The 21,001-nt window shown below is 41.6% G+C and overlaps 1 protein-coding gene across 1 annotated transcript; it reads left to right on the forward strand.

Annotated features, from left to right (window-relative positions):
• Positions 1–1,202: 1,202 nt before the first annotated feature.
• POLG2 (DNA polymerase gamma 2, accessory subunit) lies at positions 1,203–20,980 on the forward strand. Its single transcript, XM_047757780.1, has 8 exons — positions 1,203–2,224; positions 7,381–7,507; positions 7,624–7,735; positions 8,544–8,717; positions 9,554–9,694; positions 12,623–12,703; positions 17,648–17,748; positions 20,777–20,980. The coding sequence occupies exons 1-8, from the start codon at positions 1,672–1,674 to the stop codon at positions 20,940–20,942; spliced, it is 1,455 nt and encodes a 484-aa protein (XP_047613736.1). The 5' UTR covers positions 1,203–1,671; the 3' UTR covers positions 20,943–20,980.
• Positions 20,981–21,001: the final 21 nt, after the last annotated feature.

A 21,001-nucleotide genomic window follows, 5' to 3' on the forward strand; every position in this document is an offset into this window, starting at 1 on the left:
TTGTTTCTAGTTTGTTTTTTTTGATATAAAAAACTTTTCATACACATTCTTGTATGGAATGATTTCCTGAACCTGTCCTTCACCTTGCTCATGATGAAGAATTTTGACTGTTGCGTGTTTACTCAATTGCTAAGCTGCTGTACGTAGTGGAATACAGTAGTATCTTTTACCTGGGTTAACCTTTCAAGGTTAAGGAAAGTTGGAAGTAGAAATTATGGGGTCTAGAATCAGCTATTTTCCTCTAGCTGACTTGTACCACATCATCTCCACTATTGGCAGTTTTCCTAAGGTCTGTAAAGATGAAAAGTCATCAAGCTGGCCAGGTACTCCTGCCACTCTGTTTTAAGAAGGTTTTTTGTGAGTTTGTCTCATGTTTTAGAAGAGTCTTGGTGGAACAACTTACCTGTACACAAGTGCTTTGTTCTCAAGTGTTCGTCCATATTAACTAGGTTTAAAATATTGCTGGGCCCTTTCCAACAGTTGTTTAACCTTCACAGGTGAGGTAGGTGCTGCGTAACAAGGGCTGCCCTTTGAACACCAATGTGTGAAGGTGGTGTGTGCCCCTTTCCCCATGCACACTCAGAGAAGTATGGGGGAAGGCAGGATAGCCCCAGCCTTTTTGCCTAGAAACGCAAGGAAGGCCTGGGTCTTTAGAATTGCAATAAAAGGCCAACATGCTAGCTGCATGCAGAGATTGACTAGGGGATTGACTACCTACAGCAGAGGTTTTGGCCAAGTCCTTAACCACTGAACAACGAGGGAACTGCAAGGACTATGACCACTGTTAATTTTTGTGAACACTTAAGGTTAATAAGGGGCATTTCCTTGGCTGGTGTTTTGTTTTTTGTTTTTTTGGCTTTTTGCTTTTTCTAGGGCTGCTCCTGTGGCACATGGAGGGTTCCCAGGCTAGGGGTCCAATCGGAACTGTAGCCACCAGCCTACACCACAGGCACAGCAATTCAGGATCCGAGCCGAGTCTGCGACCTACACCCCAGCTCAAGGCAACGCTGGATCCTTAACCCAGTGAGAGGCCAGGGATCGAACCCGCAACCTTATGGTTCATAGATTCGTTAACCACTGAGCCACATGGGAACTCCTTGGCTTTTTTTTAAGGGCTGCAGCTGGGGCATATGGAAGTTCCCAGGCCAGGGATCAAGTCAGAGCTGTAGCTGCAGGCCGACACCACAGCTCACAGCTACGCCTGGATCCTTAACCCACTGAGCGAGGCCAGGAATGGAACCTGCCTCCTCATGGATCCTAGTTGGGTTTGTTAACTGCTGAGCCACAAAGGGAACTCCAAAAAGGGATGTTCAAATGTGAATATGCAGCATACAAAGTACTGATTGAACAAAAAGGAAAGTAAGGCTGACTCAATAGAGGCGACAGCAGGAGAATGAAAAGATCTTTATTGGTGTTGATGAGGACATATAAAAAGAGCAACAAATTAGGGCGAACTAGACCTGACGGAAGTGAGAAGAACCGAGGGTCCGACGTCTGCCTTTGCAAGCGGGAGAGGCCCGTAAGGGGGTTCCAGCCGGAAGAAACAAACAGTGACGCACTTCCGTGGGTGGGGCTAGCCGTAAGCACGCTCACTTCCGTCGCAACTGCGCAGTTCGCCTCCGGGATCTTGATAATTGTGTGGGTTTGGTCTAAGTTTAACTCCCGAGGACTATGCGCTCCGGTGCAGCCGGCAGGGCCTGCCAGAGAGTCTGCAGGTGCTTTTTTTCTGGGTTTGGGACTCGAGTAGATGGGGGGCAGCCGGAGTACTTGAGAGAAAACGGCTCCGGCTCCCTCGTAGGGCTTGCGGAGCCCCACGGTAGCGAGCGGAGAGAAGCTCCTGAGTCTAGTGATGAGGGGAGCGAGGTGCTGATAGAGATGTGTCAGAAAAGGCGTTTTCTCAGTGGCACCAAGCGGAAGCTTAGCCAAGATTCTCTTCTCAGCGGGTGCCACCCCGGCTTTGGCCCCTTGGGCATAGAGTTGCGGAAGAACCTGGCGGCAGAATGGTGGTCTTCGGTGGTGGTGTTCAGGGAGCAGGTCTTCCCGGTAGACGCCCTCCACCATGAACCGGGGCCTTCGCTGCCTGGGGACAGTGCCTTCAGGTTTGTTTCTGCAGAAACGCTACGAGAAATCTTGCAAGACAAAGAGCTGAGTAAGGAACAGCTAGTAGCATTTCTTGAGAACTTATTAAAAACTTCTGGGAATCTACGAGAGAACCTTCTTCACGGTATGCTTCACGGTTTCATGCTTCAAAATAGATGTTGGGGTGGAAAAGCAGTCTCACTCGATTAAAACGAATTGCACCTGGCTCTTTATGCACGTGGAAAGGAAGTTATCTGGTTCTCATCTTCTTGAAATAGTTGGGTTTATTGACAGTGCTGCTGCCCTGGAGAAAATTAGTTCATGGGATCGTTATTGTTCCTTGAAGAATCTGGCCCGAGGATCTAGTAAAGCTGTTTCATAGGGCAACCCTAGAATTTTGGAGTTCACTTGAGCAGCCCTAGAATTAGGAGATTAAATCATGTGTATTAATCATAGGCTCATTGTTTCTAAAATGTTTATAAATACTTCCACAGTTTTGAGTTTTACATACAATAGACTAATCAAGTGCTCATTTTTCTAGAGCAACAGGAAAATGCCCTCCCCCAGTTTTTCTTAGTAAAAACTGAGCAATAGTCTAGTTCGAAGAGCCCTTCAGGTGATTTTTGAGTTGGAAATATAATAACAGGACTAAATTGGAGTTCCCGTCGTGGCTCCGTGGTTAACAAATCTGACGAGGAACCATGAGGTTGCGGGTTTGATCCCTGGCCTTGCTCAGTGGGTTAAGGATCCAGCGTTGCCATGAGCTGTGGTGTAGGTTGCAGACGCGGCTGGGATCCCGTGTTGCTGCTGTGGCTGTGGCCTAGGCCGGTGGCTCCGGCTCCGATTCGACCCCTAGCCTGGGAACCTACATATGCTGTGGGAGAGGCCCAAGAAATGGCAAAAAGACCAAAATAATAATAATAATAATAGGACTAAATTAAGCTATATAAGTGACTCAAGTGAATACACAGAAATTTGTTTGTGACAATTTGGCTTTCAAGTCAAATAGAACATGGGGGAAAAAAATCAGGTTCTTGGAGTTTCCGTCGTGGCTCAATGGAAAGGAATCTGACTGGCATCCATGAGGACACAGGTTCAATCCCTGGCCTCACTCAGTGGGTTAAGACTCCTGAGTTGCCATGAGCTATGGTGTAGATCAAAGATGCAGCTCAAATCTGGTATTGCTGTGGCTGAGGTGTAGGCCAGCAGCTACACTCTGATTCGACCCCTAGCCTGGGAACCTCCATATGCTATGGGTGCAGCCCTAAAAAGACCAAAAAAGAAAAAAATCAGGTTCTTTAGAGGACAGACTTGCTACAGCATCTCATCTTTGCAAAGCGCTATTCTTGCCATTTTTTATTAAGCGGTACTATGAAGTAATTTAAAATAACCAATGTCCATTGTTTCTGAAAATTAGTACCTGTATTGTAACCTTTTAAAGATTTTCCGTAATAAAATAAAGCAAGCTTAAACTGGTGAGTATATAGGACAATTTTAATGTGTACTACTTTAATTATTCCATGGTAGTTTTACTTTGGGGGAATTAAATCTCTGCTCATTATCATATCCCAAAACAAAGTCAATCTTTTATTACCTATTAGAAAATGAAACATAGCTCTCTTGGATTCATCAAAGTACTTATTGATGTTCCAGACATTTCCTTGCCTTTAAGAAACTTAAATCCGGAGTTCCCATCATGGCGCAGCAGAAGCAAATCTGACTAGGAATCATGAGGTTGTGGGTTCGATCCCTGGCCTTGATCAGTAGGTTAAGGATCCGGTGTTGCTGTGAGCTGTGGTGTAGGTCGCAGACATGGCCCGGATCTGGCGTTGCTGTGGGGCAACGGCTCTGATTAGACCCCTAGCCTGGGAACCTCCATACGCCGTGGGTGTGGCCCTCAAAAGACAAAAAAAACCTAAAGACTTAAGTCCACTTATTTGCCAAATCTTTTGGTTGTCTAGTGTTTTAGCTTAAGTACCAGTTTGCCATTTCTTTCTATGCCCAATGCCCTTGCTGTCTTTATTTCATGTCTGAAATATTGTGGTAGCCTCTACTTACGAATGGGTTTTTAAAAATTCTCATCCATTGTGTTTCCAAGTATTGTTACTGCCCCATTCTCTTCCTTCTGTCCTTCTGTGGCTAATTACACATATGTTAGACTTCCCTCCCACCCAGTCTTATTAGCAACTTTCTTGAATACATTATCACGTTTTAAAGTCTATGTCTGATAACTCAGATGTCTGTTTCCAATATCTGTTTTTCTCTGGGTGTTTTGGTCATTTGGACTTCTCTCTTGGTTTTCTAGGTAATTTGTGTGTTCACTGTAGAGATAAACTGAGGCTTGGGTGGCATTGTTTTCTTTTGCTTTTGGCAGGCAGCTAGAGCATATCTTGATACAATCCAGGATTAAGTTTATTGAGGCTGGGCTTCGGTCTTTTCACTTAACCTCCACTCCTAGAGTGTAGCCCTTTTGAGTGTCTCTAGTGAAAGGCTGGGATGTTTTCCAGCCCGCCCCGGCCATGAGCCAGGAACTACAATTTTTGTACTTCTTGGCCCCAGAATATGGCAAGCTCTGCTCAGCATTTCAGCTTCTCAGCTCTGCTACTTCAAATTTGGAAAAGTAGCACATGTTGGATTCACCTCTCTGCTCTTCTTTTCTCTCCCAATCTTGGACCCTCAAGTCTTTACTGCCTTGATAGCTCTCTTATGTCTTTAAACAGATTTTTTTAAGTTTCTTGACCAACTTTTCTTGTTAGCAACATGTTAGGCTACTATTACCAGATGTAGAAATCTCAAAGTAACTCTTGAACACAGTGTTAACATTTAGTGGGAAATAAGTGCGTAAAGAACTACAAATAAATCTTGAACTTAGATTTACTCTAAGTAGAAATGCTGGGGGAGTTCCCATTGTGGCTCAGCAGAAAGAGATCTGACTATATAAGGACACAGGTTCAATCCCTGGCCTCGCTCATTGGTTAAGGATCTGGCATTGCCGTGAGCTGTGGTGTAGGTCGCAGACGCAGCTCAGACGGGGAGTTGCTGTGGCTGTGGTGTAGGCTGGCCACAGCTCCAATTTGGCTCCTAGCGTGGGAACCTCCATATACCACGAGTGGAGCCCTAAAAAGACAAAAAAGGAAATGTTGGTATTGTAATTCTAAAGCTATTTCATATGTGTATTATAGGATAAAGCGAATAGATCAATGGATCAATTTAGTATCCAAGATTTTCACTGTAAGAGAAAAGATATATATATATATATATATATATATATATATATATAGGCGAAGGTAAACATTGTAAGGTTAAACTTGAATTGACTATCAGTATGAACTCATGAGTTTTTAAAAATATATATTCTAACTTTCTTCATTGAAAGGGCCTGGAAGTGATTACATTAGCAATGAGCGTACCTACCCAGAATTTGGTTTCTTTTTCCTCTTCTTTTTTTTGGCTTCACCTGTAGCATGTGAAAGTTTCTGAGCCAGAGATCGAATCCAAGCCACAGCTGTGACAATGCCAGATCCTTAACCCATTCCACCACAGTGGAAACACCCAGAATTTGGTTTCTCTAAGGAACCAGTGCTGGGAGAAGTGGCTCACTCCAGGTCTGGGCAGGGAAAGAACAAGGTGATTTGGGGACAGTTTATGGTGCTAGAAAGCAAAGAATTACTTGAAGACTAGTAGATTTATGTTAAAAGGACACAGAAGCTGCCTTGTAGGAGATTCCCACTGGGTAAGTTTGGGACAAATTAAAAATTAAAATATATATTGATGGTAATGGATAAGAACACATTAAATAAAATTAAAAATCTAATCTACAGTGTTAATCAAAATAATTGAGAAGGAGGAGGTGAAGAAAGTTTGTTTTACAGAAGCTTTGCAATAAATATAGAAAGGAAAAAGAGATTAGAGAAAAATCACCACTTTGATTTTGTAATCACCAGTATAATAATTCAAGGGTCATTAGTATATTCTAAAATATTGGGTGTTGGAGTTTCCGACGCGGCTCAGTGGTTAATGAATCCGACTAAGAACCATGAGGTTGCAGGTTTGATCCCTGGCCTTGCTCAGTGTGTTAAGGATCGGGCATTGCTGTGAGCTGTGATGTAGATCGAAGACGTGGCTTGGATTCCGCGTTGCTGTGGCTCTGGTGTAGGCTGGCGGCTACAACTCCGATTGGACCCCTAGCCTGGGAACCTCCATATGCTTCGGGAGCAGCCCTTTGGCAAAAAAGACCAAAAAAAAAAAAAAAATATATGTATATATATTGGGTGGAAGGGAATTCCCACTATGGCATAGTAGGTTAATGATCTGGCTTATCTCTGTGGAGGCTCCCGTTTTGATCCCCAGCCTGGGGCAGTGGGTTAAAGATCCAGCATTGTTGCAGCTGTGGCATAGGTCACAACTGGGGCTTGGATTCAATCCCTAGCCTGGAGATTTCCATGTGCCATGGGGTGGCTGAAAAAGAAAAAAAAAAAAATTTTAAAGGTATTGGGTGGGAGACACTTGGAGAGCAGGATAATGTTGGGCAATGGATAGTCACTACCTAGATAATCAAATCTCGTTTCATTAAAAGTGGGATAATTTGATATTATGTTCCTTCTGTTAGTTGATGTGTATATCTTACTGCATCCAATGTCGTGTTTACTCCTGCTAAAAATAATTAAGCCAAATTATAAGGAAGCTTCAGACAAATCTAATGTGAGATAATCTATGACTGGCTTGTACTCAAAAAGAAAAACGTCATTGGAATTCCTCTTGTGGCCTTGCTCGGTGGATTAAGGATCTGTCATTGCCATGAGCTGTGGTGTAGGCAGCAGCTATAGCACACATGGCATATGGAGTTCCCAGGCTAGGGATCAAATCAGAGCTACAGCTGCTGGCCTACGCCACAACAACGCGAATCCGAACAGGATCCAAGCCATGTCTTCGACCTGCACCACAGAGCTCAGGGCAACACCAGTTCCTTAACCCACTGAACAAGGCCAGGGAATCGAACCCATATCCTCATAGATACTAGTTGGGTTCATTACTGCTGAGCCACAGGGGAACTTCCAAGTTTACAGATATTTGTTGTACTGTCCTTTCAAGTTTACTATGAATTTAAAAATCTTCGAACTAAAAAGTTGGGGGACACTTCCCAAAATTAAATGGTAATCAGTTAAGATCTACCTTAGTACCTCCATGTTAGTATACTTACTGCTGTGTTAGCATTATATTATTAATTTGTGTATTAATTATACCAAAATGACTTGGGTTTATAGACTAGATTCATACAGTGATTGGTTTATCATTTGACAGGTGCCTTGGAGCATTATGTTAATTACCTGGATCTGATGAATAAGAGGCTACCTTTTGGCCTTGCTCAGATTGGAGTGTGTTTTCATCCTGTTTCTGATACTAAACAGACATCTGATGCTGTTAAAAGGTATACACACACAAAAAAAATGGCAAAATAACTTGGCCTTACGTTTAAAGAGTCACTTTCACTTTGGGAGAACTTGTATGATTTTCAAATAAATGATTATCTGTTATTTCTGATAGCCAAAGAATCGGTGAAAAGACTGAAGCTTCACTGGTATGGTTTACTTCATCAAGAACTGCAAGCCAGTGGCTTGATTTCTGGCTACGTCATCGACTCCTGTGGTGGAGAAAGGTATGACACTCATTACCCTTAACTTAATAATTAATAGGCAACGTGTCCTAGTGTGTCAGAGGTAATAGTTCTCTCTAATAAGTTAAGTTTCATTTGATGTAGCTATAGGAGACAGCTATAGGATACATTAACAAAAACAAAAAAACCCAATTGTAATGATTTTCATTATTCCATTAAACGAAATTTCTTTGGTAAAGACTTGGTTGATATCTCTCTCTTGCTCAGAAACTCTGGTTAGTAGGACTTTACATTTAGGGTAAAGTTCAGATTCCCTAGCCTGGCATTCCTGGCTGGTACAGAGTGGGACACTTGCCCTATCTTAGAGCTGTAGCTTTTGCTCCTCACCACCGGGAACGCTCTCTCGTAGTCAAATTGTTCTGTAATTTACAATCCAGTTTTAGTGTATGCTAAAGAGAAAAGTGTTGAAGTAAGCGTTTTTATCTTGCCATTGTCTTATTTCTCTAACTCTTAAAATCTCCAAACACCTAAACTAAATGGGATAATCACAAATAATCAAGCTCTTCACAGAAGCATAAGAATGGTATGTGGTACTTTCCTCATTATCCCATTTAGTTCATAGGTCCTTTCCCTCTTGTTAATTGACCACAGAAAGGCTCGATAACATCAACAGGTTTTCTCTGTAGTTCTTTCAGGTTAAAAAATAGTATTTTCAACAGTGCATTCACTCATATTTAATTAAACTTAAATTTTTTGGGGGGGGACTTGACCAGTTTCATTCAGTTGCCGCAGGCAAATTTAATTTTTAATGTTATTTTAATAAGTTAATAAGACAAACTTTCTTTTCCAGTTTGCCATGAGTCCATCTAACTTCAGCAGCAGTGATTGTCAGGATGAAGCAGGCCGGAAGGGAAACAAACTTTACTACAATTTTCCTTGGGGAAAGGAGCCAATAGAAACCCTGTGGAATCTAGGAGATCAAGAACTTTTACATAAGTATCCAGAAAATGTGGCTCAATTGCACGTATGTTTTCCCTTGTGCTCCCATGTATCCTTTACCCAGATTCTCCGTGATCATTCCTGAACCATTGTGGAATAAGCTGCGGACGTGGTACCCCATGACCTCTTAATACTTCACTGTGTTTCTCAAGAACAAGAACACGTTTCTGTAACCCCAATGCAACAATCGAAATCAGAAAAAAGCACTAATCTGCTATTACTATGCAATCCATAGAATCCTTCGAAGGCAACCAGTTATTCCAGCCTGCCCCTTAGCGGTCCAGGATCCAGTCTAGAATCATGTATTTCATGTAGTTGTTATGTGTCCTTAGTCTCCTTCAAATGAATGAATCCTTTTATCTTTCCTTGTCTTTCATAACCTTGACATTTTTGAAGAGTATAGGCCAGTTATTTTGTAGAGTGCCGCTCAGTTTGAGTGTCTCTCATGTTTCCTCATGATTTATGTAGGAATGCCCAGAAATGTGCTACCCTCTTCTCATTGCATCATATCCATCAATTTGTTACCTTTTATCACTTGGTTAAGATAATGATACCAGGATTCTCCAATGTAAAGTTGTTAAGGATTTTGTACTTATTAATTGATGAATAATAAGTTTTGTGGGCAGATAGTTTAAGACAATGTAAATAACCTGTTTCTCACCAAATTTTGACCTACTGATGGCAGCATCCATCAATTATTATTATTATAAAGGTTGCCAAGTGGTCATTGTTAAAATTAATTTTATTAATCTTTCTAGATGTATTGATCAGTTTGTATTCGGATTCTGTAAGTCTAAAATGTCATTTCAAGTAGTAGTTCTGCTAAATGGTACTTTATTTTTGTTCTACTTTTCTGTGAAGGGTCGAGATGGACGAAAAAGTGTGGTTCCTTCTGTTTTATCTATAAACGGAGATCTAGACCAAGGCATGCTGGCATACCTCTATGATTCCTTCCAGCTAACGGAGAACTCCTTCACAAGAAAGAAAGATCTTCATAGAAAGGTGCTTTTGATATTTCAAGGATAGACTTGAGAAACTAAAAATATAAGTTTCTTCTTTTTTATGTTAGTGTACTTGGTTTCTGATATAAACTCTGAATCATAATTTTAAGCATTTTTCAGTTTTTTAGCATCTGGCCGTAGGAATATTAAGCAGGTTCTAACAGAATAGAACCAGGAATCCCTATTGAGTAATCCTAGAGACGTTTCTGTTTGATCTTGGGCAGCTAGACAGTGATCTCTGATTCTTAGCCCTGGGGCCTTCCCACTGATAACTCCCACTTGTATCAAAAGCTGAGTGTTGGAGTTCCCGTCGTGGCACAGTGGTTAACGAATCCGACTAGGAACCATGAGGTTGCAGGTTCGGTCCCTGCCCTTGCTCAGTGGGTTAAGGATCCGGCGTTGCCGTGAGCTGTGGTGTAGGTTGCAGATGCGGCTTGGATCCCGCGTTGCTGTGGCTCTGGCGTAGGCCGGTGGCTACAGCTCCGATTCGACCCCTGGCCTGGGAACCTCCATATGCCGCAGGAGCGGCCCAAGAAATAGTAACAACAACAACAAAGACAAAAGACAAAAAAAAAAAAAAGCTGAGTGTTAAGTAGGACTAAGTAAGACAGACCTGCAAGAGTGGTAGTATTGATTTCTCTGCACCTGTTCTGACCCCAAGTGGCTGATCACTGGATCACAAGAGATAGACATGGGTCTGGGTCAAGGGAAAAGCTTAGTTTAGGATGTGCAGTTTGAGTATCTTTATGGGCTCAAAATCAATAGAGAGGCGGGATTGAAGCTACGGGAGAGAAATGAAATGACCAATGGAGCAAGATTTTGGAAGAAACAGGAAGGATCAAGGATGGAGTTCCCATTGTGGTTCAGCAGAAAGGAACCTGACTAGCATCCACGAGGATGCAGGTTCAATCCCAGGCCTTGTTCAGAGTTAAGGATCCAGCATTGCTGAGAGTTGTAGTGTAGGTTGCAGATGTGGCTTGGATCTGCCATGGCTGTGGCTGTGGTGTAGGCTGGCAGCTGCAGCCCTGATTGGACCCCTGGCCTGGGAACTTGTGTATGTTGCACATGAAGCCCTAAGAAGAAAAAAGACAGAATCAAGGAGTTCCCTGGTGGCCTAGCAGGTTAAGGATCTAGCATCAATGCTGTGGCTTGGGTCACTGCTGTGGCATGGGTTCGATCTCTGGCCCTGGAACTTCTGCATCCCTCATGCAAGGCCAAAAAAAACCCAGACAGAATCAAGAACACAAGTGAGGAAATTACTGCTGTGGCACAACAGGATTGCTGGCATGTTGGGAGTGCTGGGACGTGGGTTCATTCTCCAGAGTGGCACAGTAGGTTGGGGATCTGGCATTGCCACAGCTGCAGCTCAGGTTTTGACTGCAGCTTGGATCTGATTCCTCTCCGGGGAACTCCATATGCCACAGGGCAGTCAAAAAAAGAGAAGAAAAAAAAAAAAGAACACAGGTGGGGGATTTTGTCTTGAAAAAGAGTTATTTGAAAGAGCAGGGAGGAAAGAAACAATGTGTATAGCTATAAATAGGCTACCCGGCTTGGTTAGTCATTGAAGGAAGTTTTTACTCATATTCTTTATTTTCTTAGGAAATTAGAAAACAGATTATTAGCTTAAAATATGGAGGATCAGGGGTTTAATTGGCAAGAGTTTAGAATAGTCGTTCTTCCCCTTGGATGTGAAAGGAAGCTTCCCCATATCAAAAGTTCAACCACCACTGAGTGCTAAATGGGATTAGACACCATTCCTTACATAGGTAGCACCGCTCTGCATAGTTAGTGACTTAGTATGCAGTGCTCATTTAGCCTGATATGACCACTTATAGAATTGTTCTGGGGGTTGGGATTTATTGGGTATATTATCAGAGAAACAAGAGGCATGCTTTATTTCTCTTATAACCGACATCCAAACTATCAGCAAAACCTCTTTGACTCCAGCTTCAAAATATATCCTAAATCTGACCATTTCTTACCACCTCCACTGCTCGCACTCTGATCTAAGCCACTGGCATTCATCTCTCCGCACTAGGTGGCCCTTTTTACACATTTCTTTGCTCCTCTGCTCAAAACACTCTGGTAAACTCCTCATCTCACTTAGAGGAAAAGCCAAAGCCCCTAAAGTGTTTTACAGATTTTTTTCCCTTTTTGACCTCCCGTTCCTCTCTACCTCACTCGATCTCCTCCCAGAAGCACAGATCTCATTGTTTCTGTGCTCCGAGCTTAGCCTTGTCATTAGTTCGCCCCTTTGTCTAGAATGCTCTTGCTCCAAATCTATGTCTTGTCCCTCAGCTGCCTTCAAGTCTGTTCAAACGTCACCTCAGAAAGGAGACTTTCTCTTACTACCTTATTTAAAATTGCAAACAGCCCACCCCCAGCTCACCCCTTGCCAGCACTAACAGTCTTTTTTTTTTTTTTTTCCTTTTTGGCATTTACCACCTTCAAATATATTATTTACCTATTTATTTTATTATCTGCTTCTCCCCATTATGAGGGACAGAGACTTGTCCCCATCACCTAGAACTGTTTCTTGTCCCAAGTAGCCATTCAAATGTTTATTGAATGGTGGAATGAATGCCTAGAGTGGTGGGTTTGGGGTAGAGAAAGTCCCAAGTGATGAGCCACGTGGCCCAGACTGGGTAGGGAAAGCAGTGATGACTAGAAGGGGCATTTCACTGAGGGAAAATGGAGCTGTCAGAAAATGGGAGAGTATCAAGTGCACTTACTTCTGCAGAACATCTAAATGGAGAAATCTATGAGCAGCTAAATGTAGACGGCCGATACATCATTCTACGGTATTTTATGACCTCAGCTAGCTTCCATTTTCACACAGATAATACTGTTTAAGAAGCTCTATGTTTGTTGGTACTTGTGTTATATTTAAACAAGATATGCTGTCCTTCCCCTCCCAAAATTGTTTTAGGTGCTTAAACTTCACCCTTGTTTAGCCCCTATTAAGGTTGCTTTGGATGTGGGAAGAGGACCAACAGTGGAACTAAGACAGGTGGGTTAAACAAGTTTTAATGTTGTGATTTCAATTATAACCATTATTCCAAGTAAATGAGTAGTTTGCCATTTAAAGTTTTATTTTGATTCATTTATTTTTAAAAGTTTTAATTAAATAATAAACTGTGGATAAATACTATGGTTAATTATAGATCATTTGAAATACAGTGTATTAGAGACGCTGAATACAATTCAGTGGATTTTGCTGTTAATGTCATGCCCAGTCATAAGTGCTTTTTTAATTTTTATCTATTTATTTATTTTTTCTTTGTCTTTTGTCTTTTTTTAGGGCCTCACCCACAGCATACAGAGGTTCCCAGGCTAGAGGTCTAATCAGAGCTGTTGCCGCTGGCCTACACCACAACTCACAGCAACACCGGATCCTTAACCCACTGAGTGAGGCCACGCCACAACCATAGCAGTGCTGGGTCTGAGCTGCATCTGTCGTGTATACCACAGCTCATGGCAATGCTGGATCCTTAACCCACTGAGCAAGGCCAGGGATCAAACCTTCATCCTCATGGATACTAGTCAGGTTCATTACTGCTGAGCCATGACAGGAACTCCACCCCTTCCCTTTTTAACTTAACACTTGAGAAACTTGTTGGTGTAAGCACAGGTTCTAGATCTGTAATCTTATTTTGATTTTTCTAATCTATCTGGTCAAATTAAATACTTAAAAGCCAGGACCCCATTGAGCAGTTGTTTCAGTATGGGTGACACAGACCTGAGGACACTAGAAATACTGAGCCAGCTCTCCCAGGCTTATGTGGTAAGGGAAGGTAATGGTTTAATTTCCTCATTTTCCCCCAGGATTGTGGAAGGCTTCCCAATACTAGTAGGTAGGAGGTTCCTGAGTTTTTTGTTTTTTGTTTTTTTTTTTTCGGTTGGTTGGTTTGTTTTTGCTTGAAGGACAAAGAACTTTGCTCCCTAGATTTTTGTCATTACCATTGCAGGCCCTTTTTTGTTTTGTTCTTGTTTATAAGAATATTAGTAGTATTTTGTCCCTTGAGTGTTTTACCCAAATAGTAATGTCTTACTCTGTTTTAAAATTTTCTCCTTAGCATATGACAGAGCAGATCCTTAGCATGTAACCTTCTGAGCTGTTAAAGAGTTTTTGTTGGTTTTATACATAGGGATGAGATTTTTTTGGATAAAATGAATATATAGCCTCAATTTCACTATATGAGCTAGACTGCTCTCCAGATTGGCTGGAGCTGTTTGGACTCTCATCCGTGGTGTGAGGGGCTCTCATTTCCCCGTGTCTTCACCTGTGCTTAATCATGCTTAGAGCGTTGGTTTTTTGTTTTTTCTTTCTCTTCTACCTTCTGTTAGAGCACATTTTCTCCTGGCAACCACTACCTTAGTAAAATTTATATTTATTTTTCCCTGTTCATTTCTGAGATTTATTAATATCTATATTCTCATCTAACTCCCAAAATGCTCTGTACCTTAATACCCATTTACTTTGCTCTGGTCTTTCCCTGAAACTTGTTAGAAATGCAGATTCTTCCCAGACCTGCTGAATCAGAAACTAGGGGTGGTCGGGTAGGGGTGGGTGAAGGCTGGGCCACCTCTGTTTTGACAAGACCTCCAGTTGATGCTGATGCTAAAGTTTGAGAGACAGTGCTCTAGCTCAGACACACAACCCTCCCCTTCCCCTTGAGGACATTTGGTCATGTCTGGGACCATTTTTGGTTGTCACAAGGTGGGGGAGGGTGCTCTAGGCATCTAATGGAGGCCAGAGATGCTGGGTTTTTTTTTTCTTTTTTTTTATTACTCAAGTGAATTTATCATATCTTTAGTTATATAATGATCATAACAATCCGATTTCACAGGATTTCCATCCCATAACCCAAGCACATCCCCCCATCCCCTAAACTGTCTCCTCTGGAGACCATAAGTTTTTCAAAGTCTATGAGTCAGCATCTGTTCTGCAAAGAAGTTCAGTCTGTCCTTTTTTCAAATTCCACATGTCAGTGAAAGCATTTGATGTTGGTGTCTCATTGTATGGCTGACTTCACTTAGCATGATAATTTCTAGGTCCATCCATGTTGCTAAAAATGCTGGTATTTCATTCATTTTAATGGTAGAGTAATATTCCATTGTGTTTATTTACCACATCTTCTGGATCCACTCCTCTGTCCGTGGACATTTAGGTTGTTTCTGTGTCTTGGCTATTGAAAATAGTGCTGCAATGAACATCGGAGTACATGTGTCTTTGCGAGTCGTGGTTTTCTCTGGATAGATGCCCAGGAGTGGGCTTGCTGGATTGAATGGTAGTTCTATTTTTAGTTTTCTGAGGAATCTCCATACTGTTTTCCACAGTGGCTGCACCAATTTAAAATCCCACCAACAGTGTACTAGGGTTCCTTTTTCTCCACACACCCTCCAGCACTTATTGTTTGTAGACTTTTGGATGATGGCCACTCTGGCTGGTGTAAGGTGGTACCTCAGAGTGGTTTTGATTTGCATTTCTCTAAGAATGAGTGATGTTGAACATCTTTTCATGTGTTTTTTGGCCATCTGTATGTCTTCTTTGGAGAACTGTCTGTTTAGATCTTCTGCCCATTTTTTGATGGGGTTGTTTGTTTTTTTGGTATGGAGCTGCAGAAGGTGTTTATAAATTTTGGAGATTAATCCCTTGTCAGTCGACTCATTTGCAAAGATTTTCTCCCATTCTGTGGGTTGTCTTTTTCGTTTTGTTGAGGGTTTCCTTTGCTGTGCAGAAACTTTCAAGTTTGATTAGGTCCCATTTGTTAATTTTTGTTTTTACTGTCATTACTCTAAGAGGTGGATCTGAGAAGATGTTGCTGTTGTTTATGTCAGAGAGTGTTTGGCCTATGTTTTCCTCTAGGAGTTTGATAGTGTCTGGTCTTATAGCTAGGTCTTTAATCCATTTGGAGTTTAGTTTTGTGTATGGTGTTAGGGAGTGTTCTCATTTCATTCTTTTCCATGTGGCTGTCCAGTTTTCCCAGCACCACTTATTGAACAAGCTGTCCTTTCTCCATTGTATATTCTTGCCTCCTTTGTCATAGATTAGTTGGCTGTAGGTGTGTGGGTTGAATTCTGGGCTTTCTATCCTGTTCCACTGATCTATATTTCTGTCATTGTGCCAGTACCATACAGTTTTGATGATTGTTGCTTTGTAGTATAGTCTGAAGTCTGGGAGCCTGATTCCTCCAGCTCCATTTTTCTTTTTCAGGATGTCTTTGGCTATTCTGGGTCTTTTGTGCTTCCAAACAAACTTTAAAATATTTTGTTTGAGGAGTTCCCGTCGTGGCGCAGTGGTTAACGAATCCGACTAGGAACCATGAGGTTGCGGGTTCGGTCCCTGCCCTTGCTCAGTGGGTTAACGATCCTGCGTTGCCGTGAGCTGTGGTGTAGGTTGCAGACGCGGCTCGGATCCCGCGTTGCTGTGGCTCTGGTGTAGGCCTGTGGCTACAGCTCTGATTCAACCCCTAGCCTGGGAACCTCCATATGCCGCGGGAGCGGCCCAAGAAATAGCAACAACAACAAAAACAACAACAAAGACAAAAGCCAAAAAAAAAAAAAATATTTTGTTTGAGTTCTGTGAAAAATGTCCTTGGTAATTTGATAGGGATTGCATTCAATCTGTATATTGCCTCAGGTAGTATAGTCATTTTGATAATACTAACTCTTCCAATCCATGAGCATGGTATATTTTTCCATCTATTTGTGTCGTCTTTGATTTCTTTCATCAGTGTCTTATAGTTTTCAGAGTACAGGTCTTTTATCTCTTTAGGTAGGTTTACTCTTAGGTATTTTATTCTTTTGGATGCGATGGTAAATGGGATTGCTTCCCTACTTTCAGAGATGCTGTTTATCATCCTATGGCAGCAGTACCAGTGAACAAAATACTGCTTTAGAGTTTTAGTCCTAGGTTAAGAGCATTTAAATTTTTTCTTTTGGAGTTCCCATCGTGGCTCAGGGGTTAATGAACCTGACTAGCATCCATGAGGACATGGGTTCAATCCCTGGCCTCGCTCAGTTGGTTGAGGAGCCGGCATGAGCTGTGGTGTCAGTCCCAAATGCAGCTGGATCTATATTACTGTGGCTGTGGTGTAGGCTGGCAGCTACAGCTCTGATTGGACCCCTAGCCTGGAAACCTCCATGTGCCTCGGGTTTGGCCCTAAAAAGACAAAAAGTAAATAAAATAAAATTTGTCTTTGTTTTGCTTCAACATTGTTAAGAAGACAGTGTACTATGTCATTTACTCTATTACTTCTGTATTTCCAGTCAGGCTTCTGTCTCCAGCATTCCACTGAAACTAACCATTCTCCTCTTGAAGCATTGTCTTTAGTTGGCTTCAGAAAGAGCTCTCTCCTGGTTTTCCTCATACTCTTCTGGCTCCTTTTCCTTAGTTTGTTTTAATGACTCTTCCTTCTCTTCCTGATGTTGTGCTGTAACTCAGTGCTCAATTCTCAGAAGAGTTTAGAGTTAACATAGCCCTTTGGACTTAACTTTTTTTTTTTGGATAGACTGTTTCACTTTTGTGTATATTTGTGTTTTGAATGATAAAAATTCTTATATTTGGTACAAAAATTTCAGAGATTTACATCTAGTATTTAGCTTTGCTGTGTTTAAGTTCTTCAGAAGTGTACAATTTATAATATACAATATATAAAATTATCAACAATATTACCATGTAATTAAAGGGATTTATGCCCATTTTTAAAGATTGAAAAAGGAGTTTTCTGGTGTTTCAATGGATTAAGGATCTAGCATTTTCACTGCTATGGCTTGGGTCACAGCTGTGGCATGGTCTGATCCCTGGCCTCGGAATTTCCTCAGTCTGTGAGTGCAGTCAAAAAAATAATAATAAAGATTGAAAAAGATGATTGGTGGTTTCACAAAAATAGGGTAATAACTCTAGCTACCTTTATTTCTTTCATATTTTAGTTCTTGTATTTTTCCCCAGGTTTGTCAAGGGCTATTTAATGAACTACTAGAAAATGGAATTTCTGTATGGCCTGGTTATATGGAAACTGTACAGTCCTCATTGGAACAACTTTATGCCAAGTAAGAATTATCTTTTGTTGCTAAAACTTGTTTATTCGGAGTTTTTGATTATATGATTTTTTTTAATGAGTAACAGATTTCTTGTATTTTAAAATTATTCCTGGCATTCCCGTCATGGCTCAGCCAATTAAGAACCCAATACAATGACTGTGAGGATGTGGGTTCAATCCCTGGCCTCACTCAGTGTGTTAAGGACCTGGTGTTTCCACAGGCTGCGGTGTAGGCTGCAGCTGTGGTGTAGGCCTCCAGCTACAGCTTCAATTCGACCCCTAGCCCAGGAACTTCCCTTTGCTGCAGGCGTGGCTTTAAATAAAAAAGAAAAAAAAATTATTCTTAACTTTCTGGTTAGTAGAACCACATACCCTTAGTTAGTTGCTCTAGCGGGGAACGGTATACATTGGGTATATGTAAGCAGATACTCTGTGCACCTTCCAGACCTAACATGGTGAAGTATGTGTACCTGAGTTTATCAGGGATGGAATTTGGTGTATTGGCTACATTTGTTGAATCTCTTCTTCGGGAACCTAAGTGGAGTGCCTTTGCCCTGCTGGCCTTGTGGTTCATTCTGAGACTAAGTGGGAGATAATTCCATTTAGGAGAAAGAGAACTAGTTTTCTTACTGGTCTGTACCTGTTTACGCGATTGCTCGAGACTGAAACCTGGATATTGTAATTAACTCCTCCCTCTTCCTTACTGTCCACACGGAGTCCATCACCAGCTGTTGTCATCCTCCTAAAACATCGCACATCCACATCTCTCCATCTTTACTGCCACTACCCGAGGTCGCTAGTATCTCTTGGCTGAATTATTGAAATAGTCTCCTAATTAATTTTCCTGTCGTTAGTCTTACCCCCTGCTGTTTTCATTGACTTGTATTTCTTAGCAAAGTAATTCATTCTTCCCTACTTCAGATTTATTTTGGTTTTTGTTTTTTAGCTTTTTGTGAATACACATCCTTCAGGTGGAAGTTGTGAAGCTTAGTGTTTTGCTCCTCAGTTCTTTAGTAACTTGTTAAAATAGACCTTTTGGATGATGTCAGAAGAGAAATAGGTTTCTGTAGATAAAGCAACTGATGATTTATCATATATAAAATGAAGGGGTTGTAATTGAATTTTCCACTATTCTCAGGTTATAAAATCTTATCCTTTGAGTCATGAGGACATTATCAAGTTATAGTTGTTTTTAACATGGTAAATAAAGGCTTTATTGCCCCAGGGTATTTTTATCCAGGTATTTATTAAGCACCTACTGTGTTTTATGTACCTTTTTTTTTTTTTTTTTGGCCATGCCCATGGCATGCAGAGGTTCCTGGGCCAGGGATTGAACCTGAGCCACTGCAGTGATAATGCTAGATCCTTAACCCACTGCATCACAAGGGAACTCCTGTTTTATGTACTTTGATACAGCAGCAAACAAGACAAAAATTTCTGGTTCTTATGGTGCTTATATTCTAGAAGGACAAAATAAACAATAGACAAGTAAATAGATAGGTAATTTCTTTCTTTCTTTCTTTCTTTTTTTTTGTCTTTTTGCCATTTCTTGGGCCGCTCCCGCGGCATATGGAGGTTCCCAGGCTAGGGGTCAAATCGGAGCTGTAGCCACAGGCCTACGCCAGAGCCACAGCAACGCAGGATCCGAGCCGTGTCTGTAACCTACACCACAGCTCACGGCAACGCTGGATCGTTAACCCACTGAGCAAGGGCAGGGACCGAACCCGCAACCTCATGGTTCCTAGTCGGATTCGTTAACCACTGCGCCACGACGGGAACTCCTAGATAGGTAATTTCTGATGGAGTCCTACAAAGCAAAGAAACATTAATGAGATAGTGTGACTGGGTAAGCAGAAAGAAGGCCAGTGTAGATTATGTTCAGGTATCCGCTAAACTAGAAACTTTGTAAGTTAGGGAGTTCCTGTCATGGCTCAGCGGAAATGAATCTGACTAGTATCCATGAGGATGCAGGTTCAATCCCTGGCCTCACTCAGTGGGTTAAGGATCTGGCATTGCTATGAGCTGTGGTGAAGGTAGCAGACACAGCTTGATCCTGAATTGCTATGTCTGTGGTATAGGCTGGCAGCTGTAGCTCTGATTCGACTTCTACCCTGGGAACTTCCATATACCTTGGGTGCGGTCCTAAAAAGCAAAAAAAAAAAAGTATGTTAGCATACTAAGTTATATATTAAATATTACGCACGAGTTTTGGTATAATTTGTTGTACACTGGATCTTACTGATCTTAAAAGTCTACTATTATAGTAGTATTATAAGAGGGTTTAGTCTAGGGAGTACCCGTCGTGGCACAGCGGAAACGAATCCGACTAGGAACCATGAGGTTGTGGTTCGATCCCTGACCTCACTCATTGGGTTAGGGATCCGGTGTTGCCATGAGCTATAGTGTAGGCCGCAGACTCGACTCAGATCTGTCATGGCTGTGGCTGTGGCCGGCAGCTACAGCTCTGATTAGACCCCTAGCCTGGGAACCTCCATGTGCTGCAGGTGTGGCCCTGAAAAGATGAAAGACTGAAAAAAAAAAAGAGTTTAGTCTAAAATAATTTTCTTGGATTGTATCCACATACCAAAAGGCTGAGGTTATTTCAAGTTTCATCCATAATATCACCCCAGATGGTGGTGGTGTATTGAGGTACTAGTCTTTCTTTAGGGGTCGGAGGGCTGTGCCCACAGCATGCAAGAACTCCAGGCCAGAGATTGAACCTGTGCCGCAGCAGTGACAATGTCGGATTTTTAACCCACTGAGCCACCAGGGAACTCCCCAGTGTTTCTTTCTTAGATTTTATTTTCTTTTATGACTTTACAGCTGTTACAATAAGTCAGAAACTTTCTGAAAATTTTACTTTGAAAGTGATTCAGGAAATTGCAAGAAAGTATGTTTGAGTTCAGCTCTCAAGCCCTGCCTTTGAGTTTTGTGACTCTTGAAAGTGGCATTGACCCTAAAGTAATTAAAGCTTGTAATGTGGTGAACTTATGATTTGTTTGTGCTCACGTGTTTTGGTCACTTACTTTTTTTCTTAGATATGATGAAATGAGTATCCTCTTCACAGTGCTGATTACCGAAGCTACTTTGGAGAATGGATTAATACACCTGAGAAGTAGAGACACCACAATGAAGGAAATGATGCATATATCCAAAGTAAAAGACTTTTTAACTAAATATATATCATCAGCTAAGAATGTATAGATTTTAATATTTGTATAATAAATACTCCTCTTTCCTAATTTGATGGTCTTATGTAACTT

The sequence above is a fragment of the Phacochoerus africanus genome, chromosome 14, assembly GCF_016906955.1.
Source record: "Phacochoerus africanus isolate WHEZ1 chromosome 14, ROS_Pafr_v1, whole genome shotgun sequence".
NCBI classification, from domain to species: domain Eukaryota; kingdom Metazoa; phylum Chordata; class Mammalia; order Artiodactyla; family Suidae; genus Phacochoerus; species Phacochoerus africanus.

Coding starts and splice junctions, on each gene's coding strand:
- POLG2 (XM_047757780.1), top strand. CDS start 1,672: ATGCGCTCCGGTGCAGCCGGCAGGGCCTGCCAGAGAGTCTGCAGGTGC. Junction 2,225..7,380: donor ACGAGAGAACCTTCTTCACG/GTATGCTTCACG, acceptor ATCATTTGACAG/GTGCCTTGGAGCATTATGTT. Junction 17,749..20,776: donor TTGGAACAACTTTATGCCAA/GTAAGAATTATC, acceptor TTTTTTTCTTAG/ATATGATGAAATGAGTATCC.